The following is a 21,036-nucleotide window of genomic DNA, read 5'->3' as shown; positions in this document are numbered from 1 at the left end:
TTACTTCTTGGAAGTTATGACCAACCTAGATTTAGATAGCATATTAAAAAGCAGAAACATTACTTTGTCAACAAAGGTCCGTCTAGTCAAGGCTATGGTTTTTCCAGCGGTCACGTATGGACGTGAGAGTTGGACTATAAAGAAAGCCGAGTGCCGAAGAATTGATGCTTTTGAACTGTGGTTTTGGAGAAGACTCTTGAGAGTCCCTTGGACTGCAAGGAGATCAAACCAGTCCATCCTAAAGGAGATCAGTCCTGGGTGTTCATTGGAAGGACTGATGTTGAAGCTGAAACTCCAATATTTTGGCCACCTGATGCAAAGAGCTGACTCATTTGAAAAGACGCTGATGCTGGGAAAGATTGAGGGGGCAGGAGGAGAAGGGGACAACAGAGGATGAGATGGCTGGATGGCATCGCTGACTTGATGGACATGGGTTTGGGTGGACTCTGGGAATTGGTGATGGACAGGGAGGCCTGGCGTGCTGCAGTTCATGGGGTCACAAAGAATCAGACATGACTGAGCAACTGAACTGAGCATGTCCCCTAATGTTTTTAGTGGCAGTATTCACAGTACCAAGATGTGAAACAACCTGATGTCCATCGACAAATGAATGGATAAAGATGTGATACATATGTACAATGGAATATCGTTGTTCAGTCACTAAGTCTGACTCTTTGTGATCCCACTGACTGCAGTCTGTAGGCTCCTCTGTCCATTGGGTTCTCCAGGCAAGAATACCAGAGTAGGCTGCCATTTCCTTCTCTACAATGGAATATTACTCAGCTATTAAAAAAGACGGAAACAATGCCATTTGCAGTAACATGGATGCGACTAGAGATTATCAATACGAAGCGAAATAAGTCAGAAACAGAAAGGCAAATATCATATGATATCACATATACATGGAATCTAAAAAACAACACAAATGCATTTATCTATGAAACAGAAACAGAATCATGGACGAGTCAGAGAACAGACTGCTGGCTGCCAGGGAGGAGGAGGTTTGGGAAGGACCAACTAGGAGGCTGGGGTTAGCAGATATAAGCTTGTATATATAGGATGAATAAACAAGATCCTACTATATAGCACTGGAGAAGAAAATGGCAACCCACTCCAGTATTTTTACCTGGGAAATCCCATGGACAGAGAAGTCTACCAGGCTATAGTTCATGGGGACACAAAAGAGTCGGATGCGACTTGGTGACCAAACAACCATAAAGCACAGAGACCTATATTCAATGTTCTACAAAAAAACCATAATGGAACAGCAGAAATCAAAACAGTAGAAGGCAACTATATGTCAATAAAAATACTGATTAACAAACAAACTAAAGACATAACGAAATACTGAGAATTAGGAGAAATCAAATGAAAGATGAACTTAATTTAACTAGATCTTTATATCTTAAGTACATACAAAGGATTGATTCTACATATTACCAAGATCTTTAACTAAATCTGCGAGTAGAGTCAACCAGGCAGAAAAGTTATATGTCACTGCCAAGCTATACGTGGCACTCTGAGACACTCCCTAGACCAGAGTGCTCCTGAAGTAATTCTGATCCATAGGCACTTTCAACCTAATGAATTATCCTGCATATTTTAACAAAAGCTACTTTCTGGCCAATTTCTACCTTTCACTCTTTGTTGTCCTTCCTTTCTTCAGTTTTTCTGAGTGAAAAAGAGAAGTACTTCTTTCGTTTACCTTTTTTTCCCTCCTTCTCATCCACCTTAACATCACACCTTAAGAAATGCTCTCATAGTACTGAAGTGTTGGCACCTAACTAAAAGGAGGCTTACAGGTAAGCCATCTATAAATGTGCATGTGTTAAGTGCCCTAGACTCAAAACCAAACTTGATTCTTGAAGTCCTTAATAAAAAACCAACAGCCAGATGCAACCCATGAGCTTATAAAGTTAACATGCAAGAGAGTAAAATCAATGAAAACAAGCACATCTAAAGAACAGTGTGGGGAAGAGATGGGGGGTTTGGTATTGACATGTACACACTGCAATATTTAAAGTGGACAACCACAAGGTCCCCCTACTGTATAGCACAGGGAACTCTGCTCAATGTTACTGGCAGCCTGGATGGGAGGGGAGTCCGGGAAAATGGATACGTGTATATGTATATGTATGGCTGAGTCCCTTTGCTATCCACCTGAAACTATTATTGTTATTGGCTATTCTCCAATATAAAATAAAAAGTTAAAAAAATAAAGTAGGTTACAAAAGGAAGAAAAGAAGAGGTGACCCTCTTCCCATATTAAATCTCAGTTCAGGGAACTCAGAGAACCTTGGCTCCAATTCAACGAACTTTCGCCCTTAGCATCCCGTGGATCATCTTCTCATCCTATCTCTCCTCTGACTAATTCAGGCAACTGAGGAAGGATGAAAGCACCATCACAAAAGCCATGGAGGAGACATGGACCAAGGCACCTAGCTGTAGATCACTCACACCTCTGGGTCAACAATGTGCCTTGCACACGCTTCTTCATAGCCTTGTGTATTATAATCATGTATACATACAGGTTTCTTTCCCCTGTAACAACAGAGGCCCCTTAAGGGCACCTGTTTCTTATCTACTTTAATATCCCCTGCGGCTGCAACAGTACACAGTAGGTGCTTTATATGTATTTGACAAGTGAATGAATAAATGTATGATCAAATGGCATTCAGTTTTCTATGAAGCTGGAAAACTCCTCTCCTAGCCTACAATATTTGGGGGCCCCTAAAATTTGAAAGGTTCAGAAACTTGCAAAGATTTACTTCACTGATAAGTCAATTATACATGTGATGTTGGAGAAATGCGTAGCTGAAATGCATATGCTGATTAGAGGCTAAATATTTTAAATTATGGGAATCATCTATTTGATCTGATTAGCCATGGTACTTTAGCAAAAATAATTGTGTACCTCTGATATTAATGTACTTATGGATTATTTTAAGTTGCCATGATTTGCTAAAACTTACCTGATGAGTTCCAGACAAACTTAGAAAATATAATAACTTAGACATACTACAAAAAAAGGGGGATCTCGCTCTATAGGACAGGCTTTTACCATATAAAAATTGTATTTAATGATAGCATTTACCATCAATGAAGAACATTAAATTTTCTTCTGTAATTATGCTTCACATAATTAAAGCAAAACAAATAAGCATACCAAAAGCAAAGAGGCAGCATTAAAAGCTTATGTTTCACAATGTCAATATATAGAAAGTAATGAAGTAATGAGTAATTAAGGCTAAAATAAAACAACGTAAATTTGGCTCTGTGGCATTAATTACATGCTCTGATAACTTCAACCATGTTTGAAATATTATTTTCCACCTTGACACACGCAGCTACATACCAGGAAACTGGTAAAAATACACATTTACCTTCCTTTCCCAAGTTTAAAGTACTAGTTTTTTGGATTCCCCTTCTGGCTTAAGTGTCAGTCAATGACACACCAGGTCCTCCTGTTCTTTCTTTACGAGGTCTACTTTTTCCAGGACAGCTCTGCAGCTCGAGCTTTCCCCTTCCCACTCCCCACTGCAGAAGGAATGAATGCTGCTGTTCACAGGTTTATGTGAAGGCCCTGAGCAATTATGGAGGCCAAAAAAAAAAGTTGTACAAACAGAAATGACAGTATAATTATGGACAAAAGCCATTTCAACACCTAACGATAATCAGCAACGACACAGAAAGACCCCGTAACCAACCACGAAGAGAAGAAAATGTCCGCATTATCATAATGATATTTGGGGAATGACAAAAGGGTGGGACAGATCACTATTACAGCCCTCAGGAACAACACTGGAGCCTGTTACACCTCAGAACTCTGGGAGTGTTGCCTCATATTGACCTCAAAGGCACCACCGATGATCCATGCAGGCACTAATGATAGCCAAATGAGTATTTTTACAGACACTCAAATTGTTCTACCATTTTCAATCCTGTATTTTCCAAGAACGAGACATAAGCAAGCTTTGAGTAAAAAGCATTCATTAAATAAGGCTGTAAAAGAAGAAAACCAAACTGTGATAAAGGAAGCATACAAAGTATGTAGATTGTGAGAGCTCTACATTGTACCAATCCTAGAGATGTTAAATCCTGAAGCCAACATACTGAATTATATCATTTTTACTCAGTGTTGGAAGTAATTACAGCCAGTTTCCAAGAGAGTACATGTGCTTTTCTGGTATTAAGTTCTATAAAGGGTACAAGGAAGAAACAGAGAATGCCTTTGATAAAACTAAGAAAACAAATGCAGAAGTGTTCTTCACAGTCACCTAAAAAATCTCTCTCCTCTTACAAGTCAAGTACTTAGCGAATGCTGTCCTGCATGTGTGTGTCACGGGGTGGGGGGTGGGTGGTGGTGGAGGAGAAGCTATGGTCTTAACTAGTTTGCTGATGATCTAATTTGATGAGGAAAGAATCTGTGCAATTTCTAGAACCTATGCCCATTTATAAATCCCTTCAGTGCAAAAAACAGCCATTTTATATGTTTTACACCACCTTTTCATGGTGACTTCCCTGGTGGCTTACACAGTAAAGCGTCTGCCTACAATGCAGGAGACCCAGGTTCGATCCCTGGGTCAGGTCGATCTTTCCAGGCAGTACTCTTGCCTGGAAAAGCCCATGGATGGAGGAGTATGGTGGGCTACGGTCCATGGGGTTGCAGAGAGTCCGACACGACTGAGCGCCTGCACTTTCACTCTTTCATGGTGAGGGGCTCATGATAGCCAACACTGTGCAGTGGGCTAAGCAGGATCACACAGCCCAGCAATACTACCTTCTTTCTAACCTGCCAGACTGCCTTTCCATACTGTTCACGGGCTTCTTGAGGCAAATATACTGCAGTGATTTGCCACTCCCTTTTCCAGTGGACCATGTCTTTTAAGAATTCTCCACCATGACCCGTCCGTTTTGGGAGGCCCTGTATGGCATGGCTTATAGCTTCATTGGGTTACACAAGGCTATGATCCATGTGACCATTTTGGTTAGCTTTCTGTGACTGTGGTTTTCATTCTGGAGGTTGTGGGATTGTACTTCTTGCTTCTTCTCTCTGCCCTCCGATGGATGAGGATAAAAGGCTTGTACAAGCTTCCTGAGGGACTGGCTGTGAGGAAAACTGGGTCTTGCTCTGGCAGGCAGAACCATGCTCGCTAAATCTTTAATTTTCTGCTGATGGATGGGGCTGTGCACCCTGCCTTTAGAGGCAGTCCAGTTCTAGAGCTTACAGGCTCTATGGTAGGGCTAAAGGTGACCTCCAAAAGGACTTATACCAATATGGACCTCCCAGGACGGCTTCTGCCAGTGCTCCTGCTGACCCGTGCCTCCACAGGAGACCCTCAAACACAGGCAGGTCCAGCTCAGTCTCTCACGGGGTTAACTGCTCCTTTCCCCTGGGACCCAGTGTGCACAAGGTTTTGAATGCACCCTCCAAGAGTCTGTTTTCCCTAGTCCTGTAAGTTCTATAATCAAATCCCATAGACCTGCAAAGTCAGATTCCCTGGGGATTCCCATTCCCTTTGCCAGATTCCCAGGTTGGGAAGCCTGATGTGGGGCCTAGAACATTCGCAACAGTCTAAGAACTTCTTTGGTATTATTGTTCTCTAGTTTGTGGGTTGGAGGTTCATAAAAATGTAAGGAGGTTATAACAAAACCATCCCCCCAAAAAAGAAATGCAAGAAGTCAAAAGTGGTTATATGAGATAGCCTTTGGCAGCACTTTGCTGCAGCAGCTGTGAAGAGATACCCCACGCCCAAGGTAAGAGAAACCCAAGTAAGACGGTAGGTGTTGCAAGAGGGCATCAGAGGGCAAACACACTGAAACCATACTCACAGAAAACTAGTCAATCTAATCACACTAGGACCACAGCTTTGTCTAACTCAATGAAACTAAGCCGTGCCCGTGGGGCAACCCAAGATGGGCGGGTCATGGTGGAGAGATCTGACAGAACGTGGTCCGCTGGAGAAGGGAATGGCAAACCACTTCAGTATTCTTGCCTTGAGAACCCCATGAACAGTATGAAAAAGCAAAATGATAGGATACTGAAAGAGGAACTCCCCAGGTCAGTAGGTGCCCAATATGCTACTGGAAATCAGTGGAGAAATGACTCCAGAAAGAATGAAGGGATGGAGCCGAAGCAAAAAGAATACCCAGCTGTGGATGTGACTGGTGATAGAAGCAAGGTCCGATGCTGTAAAGAGCAATATTGCATAGGAACCTGGAATGTCAGGTCCATGAATCAAGGCAAACTGGAAGTGGTCAAACAAGAGATGGCAAGAGTGAATGTCGACATTCTAGGAATCAGCGAACTGAAATGGACTGGAATGGGTGAATTTAACTCGGATGACCATTATATCTATTACTGTGGGCAGGAATCCCTCAGAAGAAATGGAGTGGCCATTATGGTCAACAAAAGAGTCCGAGATGCAGTACTTGGATGCAATCTCAAAAACGACAGCATGATCTCTGTTCGTTTCCAAGGCAAACCATTCAATATCACAGTAATCCAAGTCTATGCCCCAACCAGTAACGCTGAAGAAGCTGAAGTTGAACGGTTCTATGAAGACCTACAAGACCTTTTAGAACTAACACCCCAAAAAGATGTCCTTTTCATTATAGGGGACTGGAATGCAAAAGTAGGAAGTCAAGAAACACCTGGAGTAACAGGCAAATTTGGCCTTGGAATACGGAATGAAGCAGGGCAAAGACTAAGAGAGTTTTGCCAAGAAAATGCACTGGTCATAACAAACACCCTCTTCCAACAACACAAGAGAAGACTCTATACATGGACATCACCAGATGGTCAACACTGAAATCAGATTGATTATATTCTTTGCAGCCAAAGATGGAGAAGCTCTATACAGTCAGCAAAAACAAGACCAGGAGCTGACTGTGGCTCAGACCATGAACTCCTTATTGCCAAATTCAGACTGAAATTGAAGAAAGTAGGGAAAACCACTAGACCATTCAGGTATGACCTAAATCAAATCTCTTATGATTATACAGTGGAAGTGAGAGATAGATTTAAGGGCCTAGATCTGATAGAGTGCCTGATGAACTATGGAATGAGGTCCGTGACATGGTACAGGAGACAGGGATCAAGACCATCCCCATGGAAAAGAAATGCAAAAAAGCAAAATGGCTGTCTGGGGAGGCCTTACAAACAGCTGTGAAAAGAAGAGAAGCAAAAGCAAAGGAAAAAAGGAAAGATATAAACATCTGAATGCAGAGTTCCAAAGAATAGCAAGAAGAGATAAGAAAGCCTTCTTCAGCGATCAATGCAAAGAAATAGAGGAAAACAACAGAATGGGAAAGACTAGGGATCTCTTCAAGGAAATCAGAGATACCAAAGGAACATTTCATGCCAAGATGGGCTCGATAAAGGATAGAAATGGTATGGACCTAACAGAAGCAGAAGATATTAAGAAGAGATGGCAAGAATACACAGAAGAACTGTACAAAAAAGATCTTCACGACCCAGATAATCACGATGGTGTGATCACTGACCTAGAGCCAGACATCCTGGAATGTGAAGTTAAGTGGGCCTTAGAAAGCATCACTACAAACAAAGCCAGTGGAGGTGATGGAATGCCAGTTGAACTATTCCAAATCCTGAAAGATGATGCTGTGAAAGTGCTGACCTCAATATGCCAGCAAATTTGGAAAGCTCAGCAGTGGCCACAGGACTGGAAAAGGTCAATTTTCATTCCAATCTCAAAGAAAGGCAATGCCAAAGATTGCTCAAACTACCGCACAATTGCACTCATCTCACACGCTAGTAAAGTAATGCTCAAAATTCTCCAAGCCAGGCTTCAGCAATATGTGAACCGTGAACTTCCTGATGTTCAAGCTGGTTTTAGAAAAGGCAGAGGAACCAGACATCAAATTGCCAACATCCGCTGGATCCTCAAAAAAGCAAGAGAGTTCCAGAAAAGCATCTATTTCTGCTTTACTGACTATGCCAAAGCCTTTGACTGTGTGGATCACAATAAACTGTGGAAAATTCTGAAAGAGATGGGAATACCAGACCACCTGATCTGCCTCTTGAGAAATCTGTATGCAGGTCAGGAAGCAACAGTTAGAACTGGACATGGAACAACAGACTGATTCCAAATAGGAAAAGGAGTATGTCAAGGCTGTATATTGTCACCCTGCTTATTTAACTTCTATGCAGAGTACATCATGAGAAACGCTGGACTGGAAGAAACACAAGCTGGAATCAAGATTGCCGGGAGAAATATCAATAACCTCAGATATGTAGATGACACCACCCTTATGGCAGAAAGTGAAGAGGAACTCAAAAGCCTCTTGATGAAAGTGAAAGTGCAGAGTGCAAAAGTTGGCTTAAAGCTCAACATTCAGAAAACGAAGATCATGGCATCCGATCCCATCACTTCATGGCAAATAGATGGGGAAACAGTAGAAACAGTGTCAGACTTTATTTTGGGGGGCTCCAAAAATCACTACAGATGGTGACTGCAGCCATGAAATTCAAAGACGCTTACTCCTTGGAAGGAAAGTTATGACCAACCTAGATAGCATATTCAAAAGCAGAGACATTACTTTGCCAACAAAGGTTCGTCTAGTCAAGGCTATGGATTTTCCAGGGGTCATGTATGGATGTGAGAGTTAGACTGTGACGAAGGCTGAGCACCGAAGAATTGAAGCTTTTGAACTGTAGTGCTGGAGAAGACTCTTGAGAGTCCCTTGGACTGCAAGGAGATCCAACCAGTCCATTCTGAAGGAGATCAGCCCTGGGATTTCTTTGGAAGGAATGATACTAAAGCTGAAATTCCAGTACTTTGGCCACTTCATGCGAAGAGTTGACTCATTGGAAAAGACTCTGATGCCGGGAGGGATTAGGGGCAGGAGGAGAAGGGGATGACAGAGGATGAGATGGCTGGATGGCATCACTGACTCGATGGATATGAGTCTGAGTGTACTCCAGGAGTTGGTGATGGACAGGGAGGCCTGGCGTGCTGCGATTCATGGGGTCGAGAAGAGTCGGACACGACTGAGCGACTGATCTGATCTTACAAACAGCTGAGAAGAGAAAGGCAAAGGAGAAAGGGAAAGACATATTCAAATGAATGCAGAGTTCCAGAGAATAACAAGGAGAGATAAGAAAGCCTTCCTCAGAGATCAATGCAAAGAAATAGAGGAAAACAACAGAATGGGAAAGACTAGAGATCTCTTCAAGAGAATTGGAGATACCAAGGAATACTTCACGAAAAGATGGGCACAATGAAGGACAGAAACAGTATGGATCTAACAGAAGCAGAAGATATTAAAGACAAGGTGGCAATAATACACAGAAGAACTATACAATAAAGGTCTTAATGACCCAGATAACCATGATGATGTGATCACTTACCTAGAGTCAGATATCCTGGAGTGTGAAGTCAAGAAGCCCTTAGGAAGCATTACTACAAACAAGTTAGTGGAAGTGACAGAATTCCAATTGAGCTATGTCAAATCCTAAAAAGTGCTGCACTCAATATGCCAGCAAATTTGGAAAACTCAGAGGTGGCCCTGGACAAGGAAATGGCAACCCACTCCAGTCTTCCTGCCTGGAAAATCCCATGGAGAGACGAGCCTGGTGGGCTACAGTCCATCATGGGGATGCAAAGAGTTGCACATGACTGAGAGACTGAGCACAGCCGTGGCCACGGGACTGAAAAAGGCCAGCTTTCATTCCAGTCCCAAAAAGGCAACGCTGAAGAATGTTCAAACTACCACACAATTGCATTCATTTCACATGGCAGCAAGGTCATCCTCAAAATCCTTCACGCTAGACTTCAACAGTACATGAACCGAGACCTTCCAGATGTACAAGCTTGATTTAGAAAAGGCAGAGGTGCCAGAGATCAAATTGCCAACATCCACTGGATCACAGAGAAAGCAAGGGAATTCCAGAAAAACATCTGCTTCACTGACTACACTAAAGCCTTTGACGTGGGGATCACAAACTGTGGAAAATTCTTAAAGAGATGGGAATACCAGACCACCTTACCTGCCTCCTAAGAAATGTGTATGCAGGTCAAGAAGCAACAGTTAGAATCGGACAGGGAATAATGGATTGATTCAAAATTAGGAAAGACGTACATCAAAGCTGTCTATTGTCACCTTGCTTATTTACCTTTTATGCAGAGTATATCATGTGAAATGTCAGGTGGATGAATCACAAGCTGGAATTAAGACTGCCTGGAAAGATATCAATAACCTCAGATATGCAAAACCACCCTTACGGTAGAAAGCAAAGAGAAACTAAAGAGCCTCTTGACGAAAGTATAAGAGAAGAATGAAAAAGCTGGCTTAAAACTCAACATTCAAAAAACAAAGATCATGGCATCCAGTCCCATCATTTCATGGTGAATCAGATCAGTTCTTGGGGGAAAAAGAGGAAATGGGCAGATTTTATTTTCTTAGGCTTCAAAATGACTGCAGCTGTGAAATTAAAAGATGCTTGTTCCTTGGAAGAAAAGCTATGACAAACCTAGAGAGCATATTAAAAAGCAGAGACAACATTTTGCTGAGAAAGGTCAATATAGTCAAAGCTATGTTATCTTCCAGTCATCATGTACATATGAGAGAGTTGGACCATAAAGACGACTGAGCACAGAAGAACTGAATTTTTTTCAAACTATGGTGCTGGAGAAGACTCTTTGAGAGTCCTTGGACAGCAAGGATATCAAACCAGTCAATCCTAAAGGAAACCAAGCCTGAATATTCACTGAAAGACTGATACTGAAGCTCCAATACTTTGGTCATCTGATGCAAAGAGATGACTCATTGGAAAAGACCCGGATGCTAGGAAAGATTGGGGACAGGAGGAGAAGGGAATGACAGAGGATGAGATGGTTGGATGCCATCACTGAGTCAATAGACATGAGCTTGGGCAAACTCTGGGAGATAGTGAAGGACAAGGAAGCCTGGTGTGCTGCAGTTCATGGGGTCGCAAAGAGTTAAGACACAACTGAGCGACTAAACAACAAACAATAAGAACAGGTACAGCAGAAACCCACTCAGATTCATCAAGGGATTAGATATTTGATTTAATAAATTTTCTATTCAACCCAGGGTTTTCCTTGGTGGTTCACATGTAAACAATCTGCCTGCAGTGCAGGAGACCCAGGTTCGATCCCTGTGGGAAGATCCCCTGGAGTACGTAATGGCAACCCACTCCAGAATTCCTAACTGGAGAACTCCATGAACAGAGGAGCCTGGTGAGCTACAGTCCACTGGTCACTTAAGAGTCAGACACGACTGAGCAACTAAGACTTTTTCTATTCAACCAATGTAACTCCTTTAATTGTCAACATTTCTTAAAAATAAACTTATAGAATTCTTGATGACTTGGATCACTGTTGACTGTAGAGTAACGGCCTCAATAGCTATGGACCCTTCCCTATTGTGCTTTCGCTTCTTGTAGCTCTTCTGCCACAGTAATAACTGTTACTTCTTGCTGTAGTCAGTGGGTCTGCTTCCAGCATTCTCTGTACTTACTTGCAGTGGACTAGATCATTTTGGCTGTGAATCAGCTTTTGCTAACTGATTGAGAGTTGTCCATGTTATGATTAACTGTGGTCATATCTGTATCAAGTAAGTTACATGTATACATATGTAGTCATCACAACAGGAAGTCCTATTTAAAATTTGCTAGAAAGAATTTCAAACATTTACTACCTCTGATTAAAAACAAGTCCTGTTGTTAGGATGACCAGATTCCTTTTATCTCCCTTTGCAAGAAGATGGGGAAGGGGAAGAATTGTAAGAGCAGCCATTTACTGACTATGGGCAACAGACCAATCTCTTTACATAAATTTCTATCCTTGTAATAACCACAGAAGAAAACTAACATTCCCATGCTGCAGATGAGAAAGCTGAAGCTAAAAAAGGTTCAAAGGCAAGCCCAGGGTCACAAAGCTAGTAAGTGCTATATATGATATCTGAAAACCAATCTATTTGATTCTCAATCCCATGAAGTCTACATTGCCTATCAAGTAGAAATACTGTTTTCAGTTCAGTTGCTCAGTCCGGCTCTTTGCGACCCCATGAATTGCAGCACGCCAGGCCTCCCTGTCCATCACCAACTCCCGGAGTTCACTCAGACTCATGTCCATCGAGTCAGTGATGCCATCCAGCCATCTCATCCTGTCGTCCGCTTCTCCTCTTGCCCCCAATCCCTCCCAGCATCACAGTCTTTTCCAATGAGTCAACTCTTCGCATGAGGTAGCCAAAGTACTGGAGTTTCAGCTTTAGCATCATTCCTTCCAAAGAAATCCCAGGGCTGATCCAGGAAGCTCTCACTGGCCCATGGGCAAGAAACATGAAGAAAAGGACACCAAGGCACATCATGATGAAAAGACTCAAAGCCAATGATATAGAAAAAATCATCAGCTATAAAAAGGGACACATTCCAGTCAGTTCTAATGAGGTGGATGAACCTAGAGCCTATTATACAGAGTGAAGTAAGTCAGAAAGAGAAAAACAAGTATCATATACTAATGCATATATATGGAATCTAAAATGATGAACCCGTTTGCAGGGCAGCAAAGGAGACACAGACATTGAGAACACACTTACACAGACATGGGGAAGGAAGCAGAGGGTGAGATGTATGGAGAGAGTAACCTGGAAACACACATCACCGTATGTAATATGCACAGCCATTTTGCTGTATGGCAAATTTGCTATATGACTCAGGGAACTCAAACTGGGGCTCTATAACCACCTAGGGAGGTAGGATGGGGAGGGAGGTGCAAGAGGGAGGGGACATACGTATACCTATGGCTGATTCGTGCTGATGTTTGGCCAAAACCAACATAATACTGTAAAGCAATTATCCTTCAATTACAAATAAAATTATAAAAAAAAGAAAAAATCATAAAAACAGCCCAAGAAAAAAGACAGAAGCAAAGAACAGATTTGTCAGAAACAACATAATAAGATAGCAGAGCAACATCTTAAGAGTACTGGAGATAAACTCCAAAACCTGACAGCATGTTTTTAAACACATTTAAACCATACCAATCCTATGAGCAAACTGAGGCACAGTGAGAGTTTCCTGCCCAGTCATATAAATAGTAAACGGTAGAGCCAGACATCAAACACAGGTCATCTGACGCTAAGAGTCTGTTCTTTTCTACAAAAATCACACTACAATGCTTTCACGTATTAAACACGTTTTCTTACATTACAACATGCTAATAGTGAAAAACCTGTATGTTATCACTATGTTCTTTTCCCTAGGCTGCCTCGTGATAATATTTTAAGAACCTGAATTAAGCTACAAATGACATACTTCCAACTAGCAGACATTTTATAAATTATTACAATTTCTTTAAAAAGTAATTCTATTAGCTTAGATATCACTAAAATGGAATTCTTAAAATAGACCACTCTTTCTGCCTTTACGCAGTTTTATGATTAATTTAGCACCTCTAAAAGAACGTGGTTTTACATATTGAAACATTCTTTACAAGAAAAAGAAGTCTATTTGATATTTTAGTACCCAACATTTCTTTTTAAGGCAAATTCCTTTCCTGCATATGCGACACTAAAAATTAATTTTACTTCTCCTACAGAAACAGAAGTCAAATATATACTTCCTGCACAGCAATTTACCTTGAAATCAACCTTCATATTTAGGGAAAAAAGCACATAACTTTGATGATTAATGATACCCAATTATTCGGTTTCACCATTAAATAACACATTTATTTAATCAGCTAATTAGATATCTACAAAGAGTCAACCTTTCTATCTCCATGTGAAACATTACCTAACATCTGGTATGCACCAGGCACTCTTAGATGCTGTGGAGATACAGCAGGGAACAAAACAGACAAAAACATCTACCCTCATGGCACTTAACATTCCAGAGGGGTGAAGAAGTGTTAAGTTGCTCGGCTGTGTCTGACTCTTTGCAACTCTGTGGACTGTAGCCAAACTAGGCTTCTCTGTCTATGGGGTTTTCCAGGCAAGACTTCTGGAGAGGGGAGCCATTCCCTTCTCCAGAGGATCTTTCCTACCCAGGGATCGAACCCAGGTCTCCTGCTTCGTCAGGAGGATTCTTTACTGTCTGAGCCACCAGGGAAGACCTCAAAGATGTGAGACTGACAACAAATAAGAACATACAGTGTGTCAGATAATAAAAAATCTCATGAGACAAATAAAACAAGGCAGAAGTTAGGAGTGCAGGGATATGGGAGGGGCAGTGAAAAGAGTGTGGCTGTCTGTTGGTCTGTCTTCAAAACATCTTTCGTTGAGATCAGAGAGGAGGATATGTAAATTAGGCTGGTGATGCGAAATGTGATTCACCTGCCTGCCTAATGAGAAAAAATTACACATAATAGAGGGTGAGATCTAGGGTTAAGACATCCCTTTAAGGTGAAAAGAAGTCACAAGAATCTTCTCTATGCCTGCAGACAGGCTAGATGAATAAACCTGCAGGAAACTGTGTAATGTTATTCAGTTTCTTTTTATCATCTTATGCTCCCACCAAAAATAACACTGTTACAACTTCCACCTCCAACTGATACAACATTCTGGAAAGAAACTGGTTCAGAGCAAAAATCACTATTAAATTCCATATTTAATCAAGGAATATTGCACTATGTGCTGCTGCTAAGTCACTTCAGTCGTGTCCGACTCTGTGCGACCCCATGGACAGCAGCCCACCAGGCTCCCCCGTCCCTGGGATTCTCCAGGCAAGAACAGTGGAGTGGGTTGCCATTTCCTTCTCCAGTGCATGAAAGTGCATTGCACCATGTAATAATCCCCAAATAAAGTTATAAATCTGAATCCAATTCTATCAAGGCTGGCAAAATTAGGTGGAACTAAATATATAATTTTTTTAAAGCATAAAGGCTGGATATAGCAAAATAATGAGAAGAAAACTCACTAGGTTTCTAAAAATATCCAGAGGCATAAACACAAGCTCTCGATTTTCTCAAATTTTCTCAAACTGTTCTGGCAGAAATTAAACATTTATCCATTAATATACATCAACGTTTTAGAATGTACTAATTTTAAACTGATTTGTCCTCCTATATGAAAGTAACAATGTAGCTAATTTTATTATTCTATTGGACTCACTAAATAAATTGCTACTCTTATGAACCAAAGGCTAAGGACTCTTTTCAGGTTTCAGAATTAAAGAGGAATCAAAGGCCCTTAAGCCATTAGGTATAAGTGCCCCCCATGAAGAATCCCTTTATAAGATCCCTTGTATAATCTGTTCCACTGTATTATACTGTTTTTAAAAATTTAAGTTTCTCCTCATTTTTAAATCCACCTGCCTCCCTCAATTCTTACCTGTTTTAGTTCTCTTCTAGAGAAGACCAAAACAAACTGATCCTCCCCACCACAGCTTTGGAGAGGCAGCTATGAATCCCCTCACTCAGGGCTTCTCTTTCAATGAAATACAACCAGTTTCTTCAAACACTTCTCATAGGACATCACCTACTGTTTTAAAGATACATTTATCATTTCATTCCGGCTTACCAGGTGGCTCAGTGGGAAAGAATCTGCCTGTCAATGTAGGCGACTCAGGTTTGATCCCTGGGTCAGGAAGATTTCCTGGAGAAGGAAATGGCAACTCACTCCAGTATTCTTGCCTGGGAAATCCCATGGACAGAGCAGCCTGGTGGGCTATAGTCCATGGGATTGCAAAAAAGTTGGTCATGACTTAGTGACTAAAGAACAACAATGATCATTTTATTCAAACCTCATTTTAAACCTATGGCACAACTTAATTTTTTCACTTAAAAAATCCTTATACAAATGCCTAAGCTTAACAATTACTTTCTCTCAATGAGGCGTGTATCTTCTCTATCTTGTGCTTGTAGAAATGATTTTCTGAACTTAAAGGAGGTTCTCAGAAGCCATGCCAGTAACTGAGACATTGTTAGCATTTCTTAGTTTTACTTATTTTTGACGGAATGGGGTACTATGGCACGCACAGCTATTAGTAGCCAAAAAAGGCACACAATTAGCTTGCTTAGCATCAATGCATAAAGCTGGTTCATTCAAGCTTTGGCCAACAATTCATGTGAGGATGGTGATTAGAAATGCAGATTCCTAGACCACTCCTAGACCACTGTAATCAGAATCTCTGGAATGAGGCCTGGAGAACTGCAGTGTGAGGAGCAAACTGTAGAAGTTTTATATACCCTGAGGTTTAAGAATCGTGGCCTTAAGATTTAAACTGGGTTTTTACCTCCTAAGTAAGGTACTTTGAGCAACTCACCTGTAATCCAGGAATAAATCGACTATCCTTTTCAACCACCAGAAGTTCCGCAACACCGGCATTGAGAATGGATCTTGTGATTCCCCCAGGCCCAGGGCCCACTTCATATACATAAGCATTTGTCAGATTGCCAGCTTTCCTTACAATTTTATCTAGAGAAAAGAAAGTTTGAATCAATTACCTTGGCAAATGTCAACATATGGAATTCAAAATGAAAAATAATCTACACAAATTCTTATCAGCATTACTCAACCAACTAATCTTTTATACATAGTATTTATCAGATTATTTAACTCAGCCTAAACCAATGTATAGTAGCCATTCAATAGTCTACCATATAACTGCTGAATTCTACCAGACCCTTAATAAAAATAGGATTACCATGACAAATTTCCTTAACTTAAATAAACATGGTATTTTCTGAGAGCTTCCTTGGTGGTGCAGTGGTAAAGAATCTGCCTGCCAATGCAGGAGATGCAAGAGACAAGGGTTCAATCTCTGGGTTGGGAATATCCCCTGGAGAAGGAAATGGCAACCCATGCCAGTATTCTTGCCTGGAAAATCCCATGGACAGTGGAGCCTGGAAGACTACAGTCCACGGGATTGCAGAGAGTCGGACACGACTGAGTGCACGTGCACGAAAGCATGTGCACACACGGTATTTTTCACCTGTTTCTGCCAAACTAATCAATATAAGAAGTGATGGAAAAACACAAACCACTTCTCTACAGTTGTTGAATATCAATTATGTGAATAAGCAAGGCGAGCTTCACATTCAGAATTTCCAACGTTGCGAGTTAGAAATTCAGAAGCAGAAAGTGCTGGCAGTATTCACTTTTATCTACAGACATCTAGCTGGTGGTCAATGTGGCAATGGTACCAAGTTCCTAGCTAACAGGATTTGCAGAAATTGAGATTCTTGGTTATTTTTAGGAAAAAGTTAAATTTAGGAGTGAAGGTTTTTTGAGCTTTGCAAACATGCAAGTTGATACAAGAAAATTAATTTTTTAATCAATCTAAGTTAGCAGACCTTAAGAAAGCACGGAAAAGCACATTACTGAGGATTCATTGCAACCAACCTTCTGGAAAAACAATGGACTAATCATATTGACTGAGATATTAAAATCCAAGCAACTGGGCTTCTTGGGATGGTAGAAATTTAGCCACTGAAAACATACTAGCGCTTTACACTGTTCACTGACAGTGTACAGTCTCATTTTTGCTTGTTACTAATAACCTACCTTTGTAGGCTTAGAGACAAAAACAATCTCTCAATTATCCAAGAATAGTTTTCTCTTCAATGGGTGCCAGGAGAAAACGAGCATACACTGACCACGTTACAGGTGTTTAACATGCTTTCTCACAGCAAATCCTTACAACATATTAACGAAGAACTGTGCCGTATGTGCTGTGCTAAGTCACTTCAGTAGCACCTGATTCTGCGATCCCATGGACTGCAGCCCACCAGGCTCCTCTGACCATGGACTTTTCCAGGCAAGAATACTGGAGTGCATTGCCATTCCCTTCTCCAGGGAATCTTCCCGACCCAGGGATTGAACCCATGTCTCTTATTAAGTCTCCTGATGTGGCAGGCAGGTGCTTTATGAGTAACGACACCTGTGAAGCCCTAACTTAAGAATTACTACCCCATTTTAACTTCTCTGAACTTTCCAGTTTCTTCATCTATTATTTGAGTGAGGTTACCTGGAAAACAAATGGACACCAGCACAGGTATAAGTCCTAAAAGCCAACCCTTTCTCCACTAAAGAGCATTGTCTCTCAGAGGGAACAGAGAGGCTGCCTTAAGTGCAGATATTACAGAGTGATTTTAACAGTCTCTCTCTTTTTTTTAAAATGGAAAGCTACAACAGTAGATAGGACAGTCTTTTCACCTTAAACTTTTCAGAAACATTCAAACACAAATGGATATCAAAGAGCACAGTCAATTCACTATGCCTGGGGTTCCATCTTGCTCTGTTCACACCTGAGCTTCTCACCTCACACAAGTACCTTATCTTCATTTTGGTTCCTGTAGAAGAGGGAACAATAGTATCTAGATTCTGGAATTGATTCCTGAAGGTGAATAAAGGCTCACATGAGAAAGGACATATGAAGGATTTTTTTTTCAATATAAAGACCTCTATTTTCAGTCCCGGGAACGGTGCTTTGCATCTAGAATGCAGCTAATGACTACCCGAAAAGGCTGGCTCTAGTTACTATTCAGTCACGGCCGACTCTTTGCAACCCGTGGACTGCAGCAGGCCAGGCTTCCCTGTCCATCACCAACTCCCGGAGCCCATTCAAACTCCATTGAGTCAGTGATGCCATCCAACCATCTCAGGACCAAAGAATTTTCGAGATGGATGACCTTTTAATGCTCTTGTGGTAGAGCTCTCGTCCCATTAAATAAAAAAACTGAAAACAGGTTAAGTTTTTTTACCCCGTTACATCGCTATTGGCTTGCCCACACTGCTACTCTAAGTTCAAGAAATAAAACCACCCGTCCCTGCTGTTGGACTGTACTTCACAACTTTCGAAATACGTGATTTACTGACTCAGTTTCTTAAGAGGGGCCAAACAGAATGAAATACCAAAACCTCAGAAATGTTACGTACTCCAGCTGTGAACTGCCATATTTCTAATAATCTTTTTCTTGCAGTATCATCTTTCAGAAAGACCAGCACGAAGAAACGCTGGTAGAGGTTAAACGACTATATACATTTGCAAAATCTATCCAACTGTGCGCTTCAAACAGGTGAATTTTATTGTGTCTAAATTTTACTTCATAAAACGTGGCTTAGGGAGTGGGAAAGCAAACTGAGTAAAATGTAAGCTCCTTGGGGACAGACTTGGCCTTGTTCATTCACTCTCATATCCCACTTCAGCTCTAGTACAAAGGGGCTGGTTTCATGAGTGTTTACAGAATGAATATCTGCACCCTCGAGGGTAAGACTCAACAAGTAAACTTTTAAATATCGAACGCCATGAAATGGATACTCTTCCGACCTGTTACCAATAAAGTCCCTGCAAGTTTAACTGCATAAAAAGCCAAATCAGTCAGCACGTGCATATATTCCTTATTGGTAACACACCAAGATTTGGAATTCCACAAGCGCCTTTCAGGAGACGCGAAGCCTTCCAAAGCCAGCGTTTGCTCGGCGTCCGCACAGCCTGCCTTCCAAAGCCCACGGCAAACACCACTCAGCAACCGACACACTCTACACACCCGCTGGGCGCTGGGGCTCCGGAGTTCTCTCAGAGCAAAGCGGCAGAAGGGTCTGACCTACGGCCACCGCACACCTTTGTGCCTGAACCCCGTCGCCCGCCCGCAGGGTCCGCGCGAAACCCCCTCGACCCCACTCCCCCAGGGACGCGAGGGAGACGCCGGGGAAACACTGATAAGCCACCTGTCAGCCTCAAGTCCAGAAGAAAATTCTGGGATAGCTGCTTCACGGCTTGCAGTCTAAACAACTTAATGATTTCTCGAATCGTGGGCAACGGCGGGAGACGGAAAGTGCCAAGCGTCCTGGAGGAAGCCATGAACCCTGGTCTGACTGTACACGTCCCACGCCGGACATTCCTCCAAGGCTCCTCAAGAGATGGCAGGGGGAGGAGCCTGGGAGAACTATGGCCCACCTCCGAGCCTACGTGATTGGTTAGACGTACCCCGTCGGAAGCGAAGGACGCGAACAGGAAATCCAGGCGCACACAAAGCGCATGCTCCCCGTCCTGCTAAGTGCAGTGCAGGCTGGGTAACCGCGCCGTGTTTGCAAGTGAGGTGGGCGGAGGCCGGAGCGATGGCGGGGCGGGGAGAGGCGGGGCCTGGGCCTGAGCGAGGAGGGGCGGACCCAAGGATTGGCGAATGAAGTTCTCCTGGTGGGGGATTTGTTTTGAGTTTGACTCCAAAGTGAAAGTCGCTTAGTCGTATCCGACTCTTTGCGACCCCATGGACTACACAGTCCATGGAATTCTCCAGGCCAGAATACTGGACTGGGTAGCCGTTCCCTTCGCCAGGGGATCTTCCCAACCCAGGGATCGAACCCAGGTCTTCCGCATGGCGGGCGGATTCCTTACCAGCTGAGCCGCAGGGAAGCCCCACCTGGCGGATGGGCGGTCCTAAAAGCGCCTCTGTGGAGGGTTGCGGGATAGCAGGTTGTTAACGGCAAAACTGTTGATTGCTAACAGTTCTCTTATGGTGGATGTTTTTAGAATCTCAGCACAGCAGGTGTGGCATGGCAGGTTTCTAACTTCTGTTGGCCTTATTGTTATTTTTAAAAAATCTGTTAAGTGAACGTAATGTTTGCTTTAAAATTGTGGCACTGAGAGAGGTCGTCTGGTGTGTAAATCCAGAACGTAGTTCAAGTGCATGGTATAGGGTAAAGTCGCTATCAAAGATGGCCGTTACTGCTATAATTACTTGCGGGTGAATGCGGCCCAAGGGGTTAAACGACATCTGCATATTTGCTGCTACTGCTAAGTCACTTCAGCCGTGTCCGAACCTGTGCTACCCTATAGACGGCAGCCCATCAGGCTCCCCCGCCCCTGGGATTCTCCAGGCAAGAACACTGGAGTGGGTTGCCATTTCCTTCTCCAATGCATGGAAGTGATAAGTGAAAGTGAAGTCGCTCAGTCGTGTCCGATCTTCAGCGACCCCATGGACTGCAGCCTACCAGGCTTTGCTAGAGAGCCAGAATAGAACCCAACTCCTGTTGCTTCAAAATGTAGTCAGTGAGAAAAGCCGCTTTGTTTAGCGCTTTAGGCTTTGGGAAGCGTTTTCTTGTATA

General features: G+C 42.4%; 1 protein-coding gene across 2 annotated transcripts in view; it reads right to left on the bottom strand.

Moving 5' to 3' along the window:
- The window catches only part of TFB1M (transcription factor B1, mitochondrial), a 65,842-nt gene extending 45,818 nt beyond the window's left edge, over window positions 1-20,024 (bottom strand). The window contains exons 1-2 of one of the 2 annotated variants that reach the window (XM_044924060.2): window positions 19,919-20,024; window positions 16,253-16,404 (exon numbers count right to left, since the gene is read on the bottom strand). Coding sequence is in view for 1 of the 2 variants with exons in the window: in XM_006074364.4 (XP_006074426.2) it covers window positions 16,253-16,404; window positions 19,660-19,792 (285 nt within the window). In the remaining variant the exon portion in view is untranslated. Of the gene's footprint in view, window positions 1-16,252; window positions 16,405-19,659; window positions 19,871-19,918 lie in introns of those variants that run through there. The other variant, XM_006074364.4, reaches the window with a different exon arrangement.
- Window positions 20,025-21,036: the final 1,012 nt, after the last annotated feature.

This window comes from Bubalus bubalis, chromosome 10 (assembly GCF_019923935.1).
Source record: "Bubalus bubalis isolate 160015118507 breed Murrah chromosome 10, NDDB_SH_1, whole genome shotgun sequence".
Classification (NCBI taxonomy): Eukaryota; Metazoa; Chordata; class Mammalia; order Artiodactyla; family Bovidae; genus Bubalus; species Bubalus bubalis.
The sequence above is the reverse complement of the archived record's forward strand: the minus strand, read 5'-3'. Positions and strand labels throughout refer to the sequence as shown.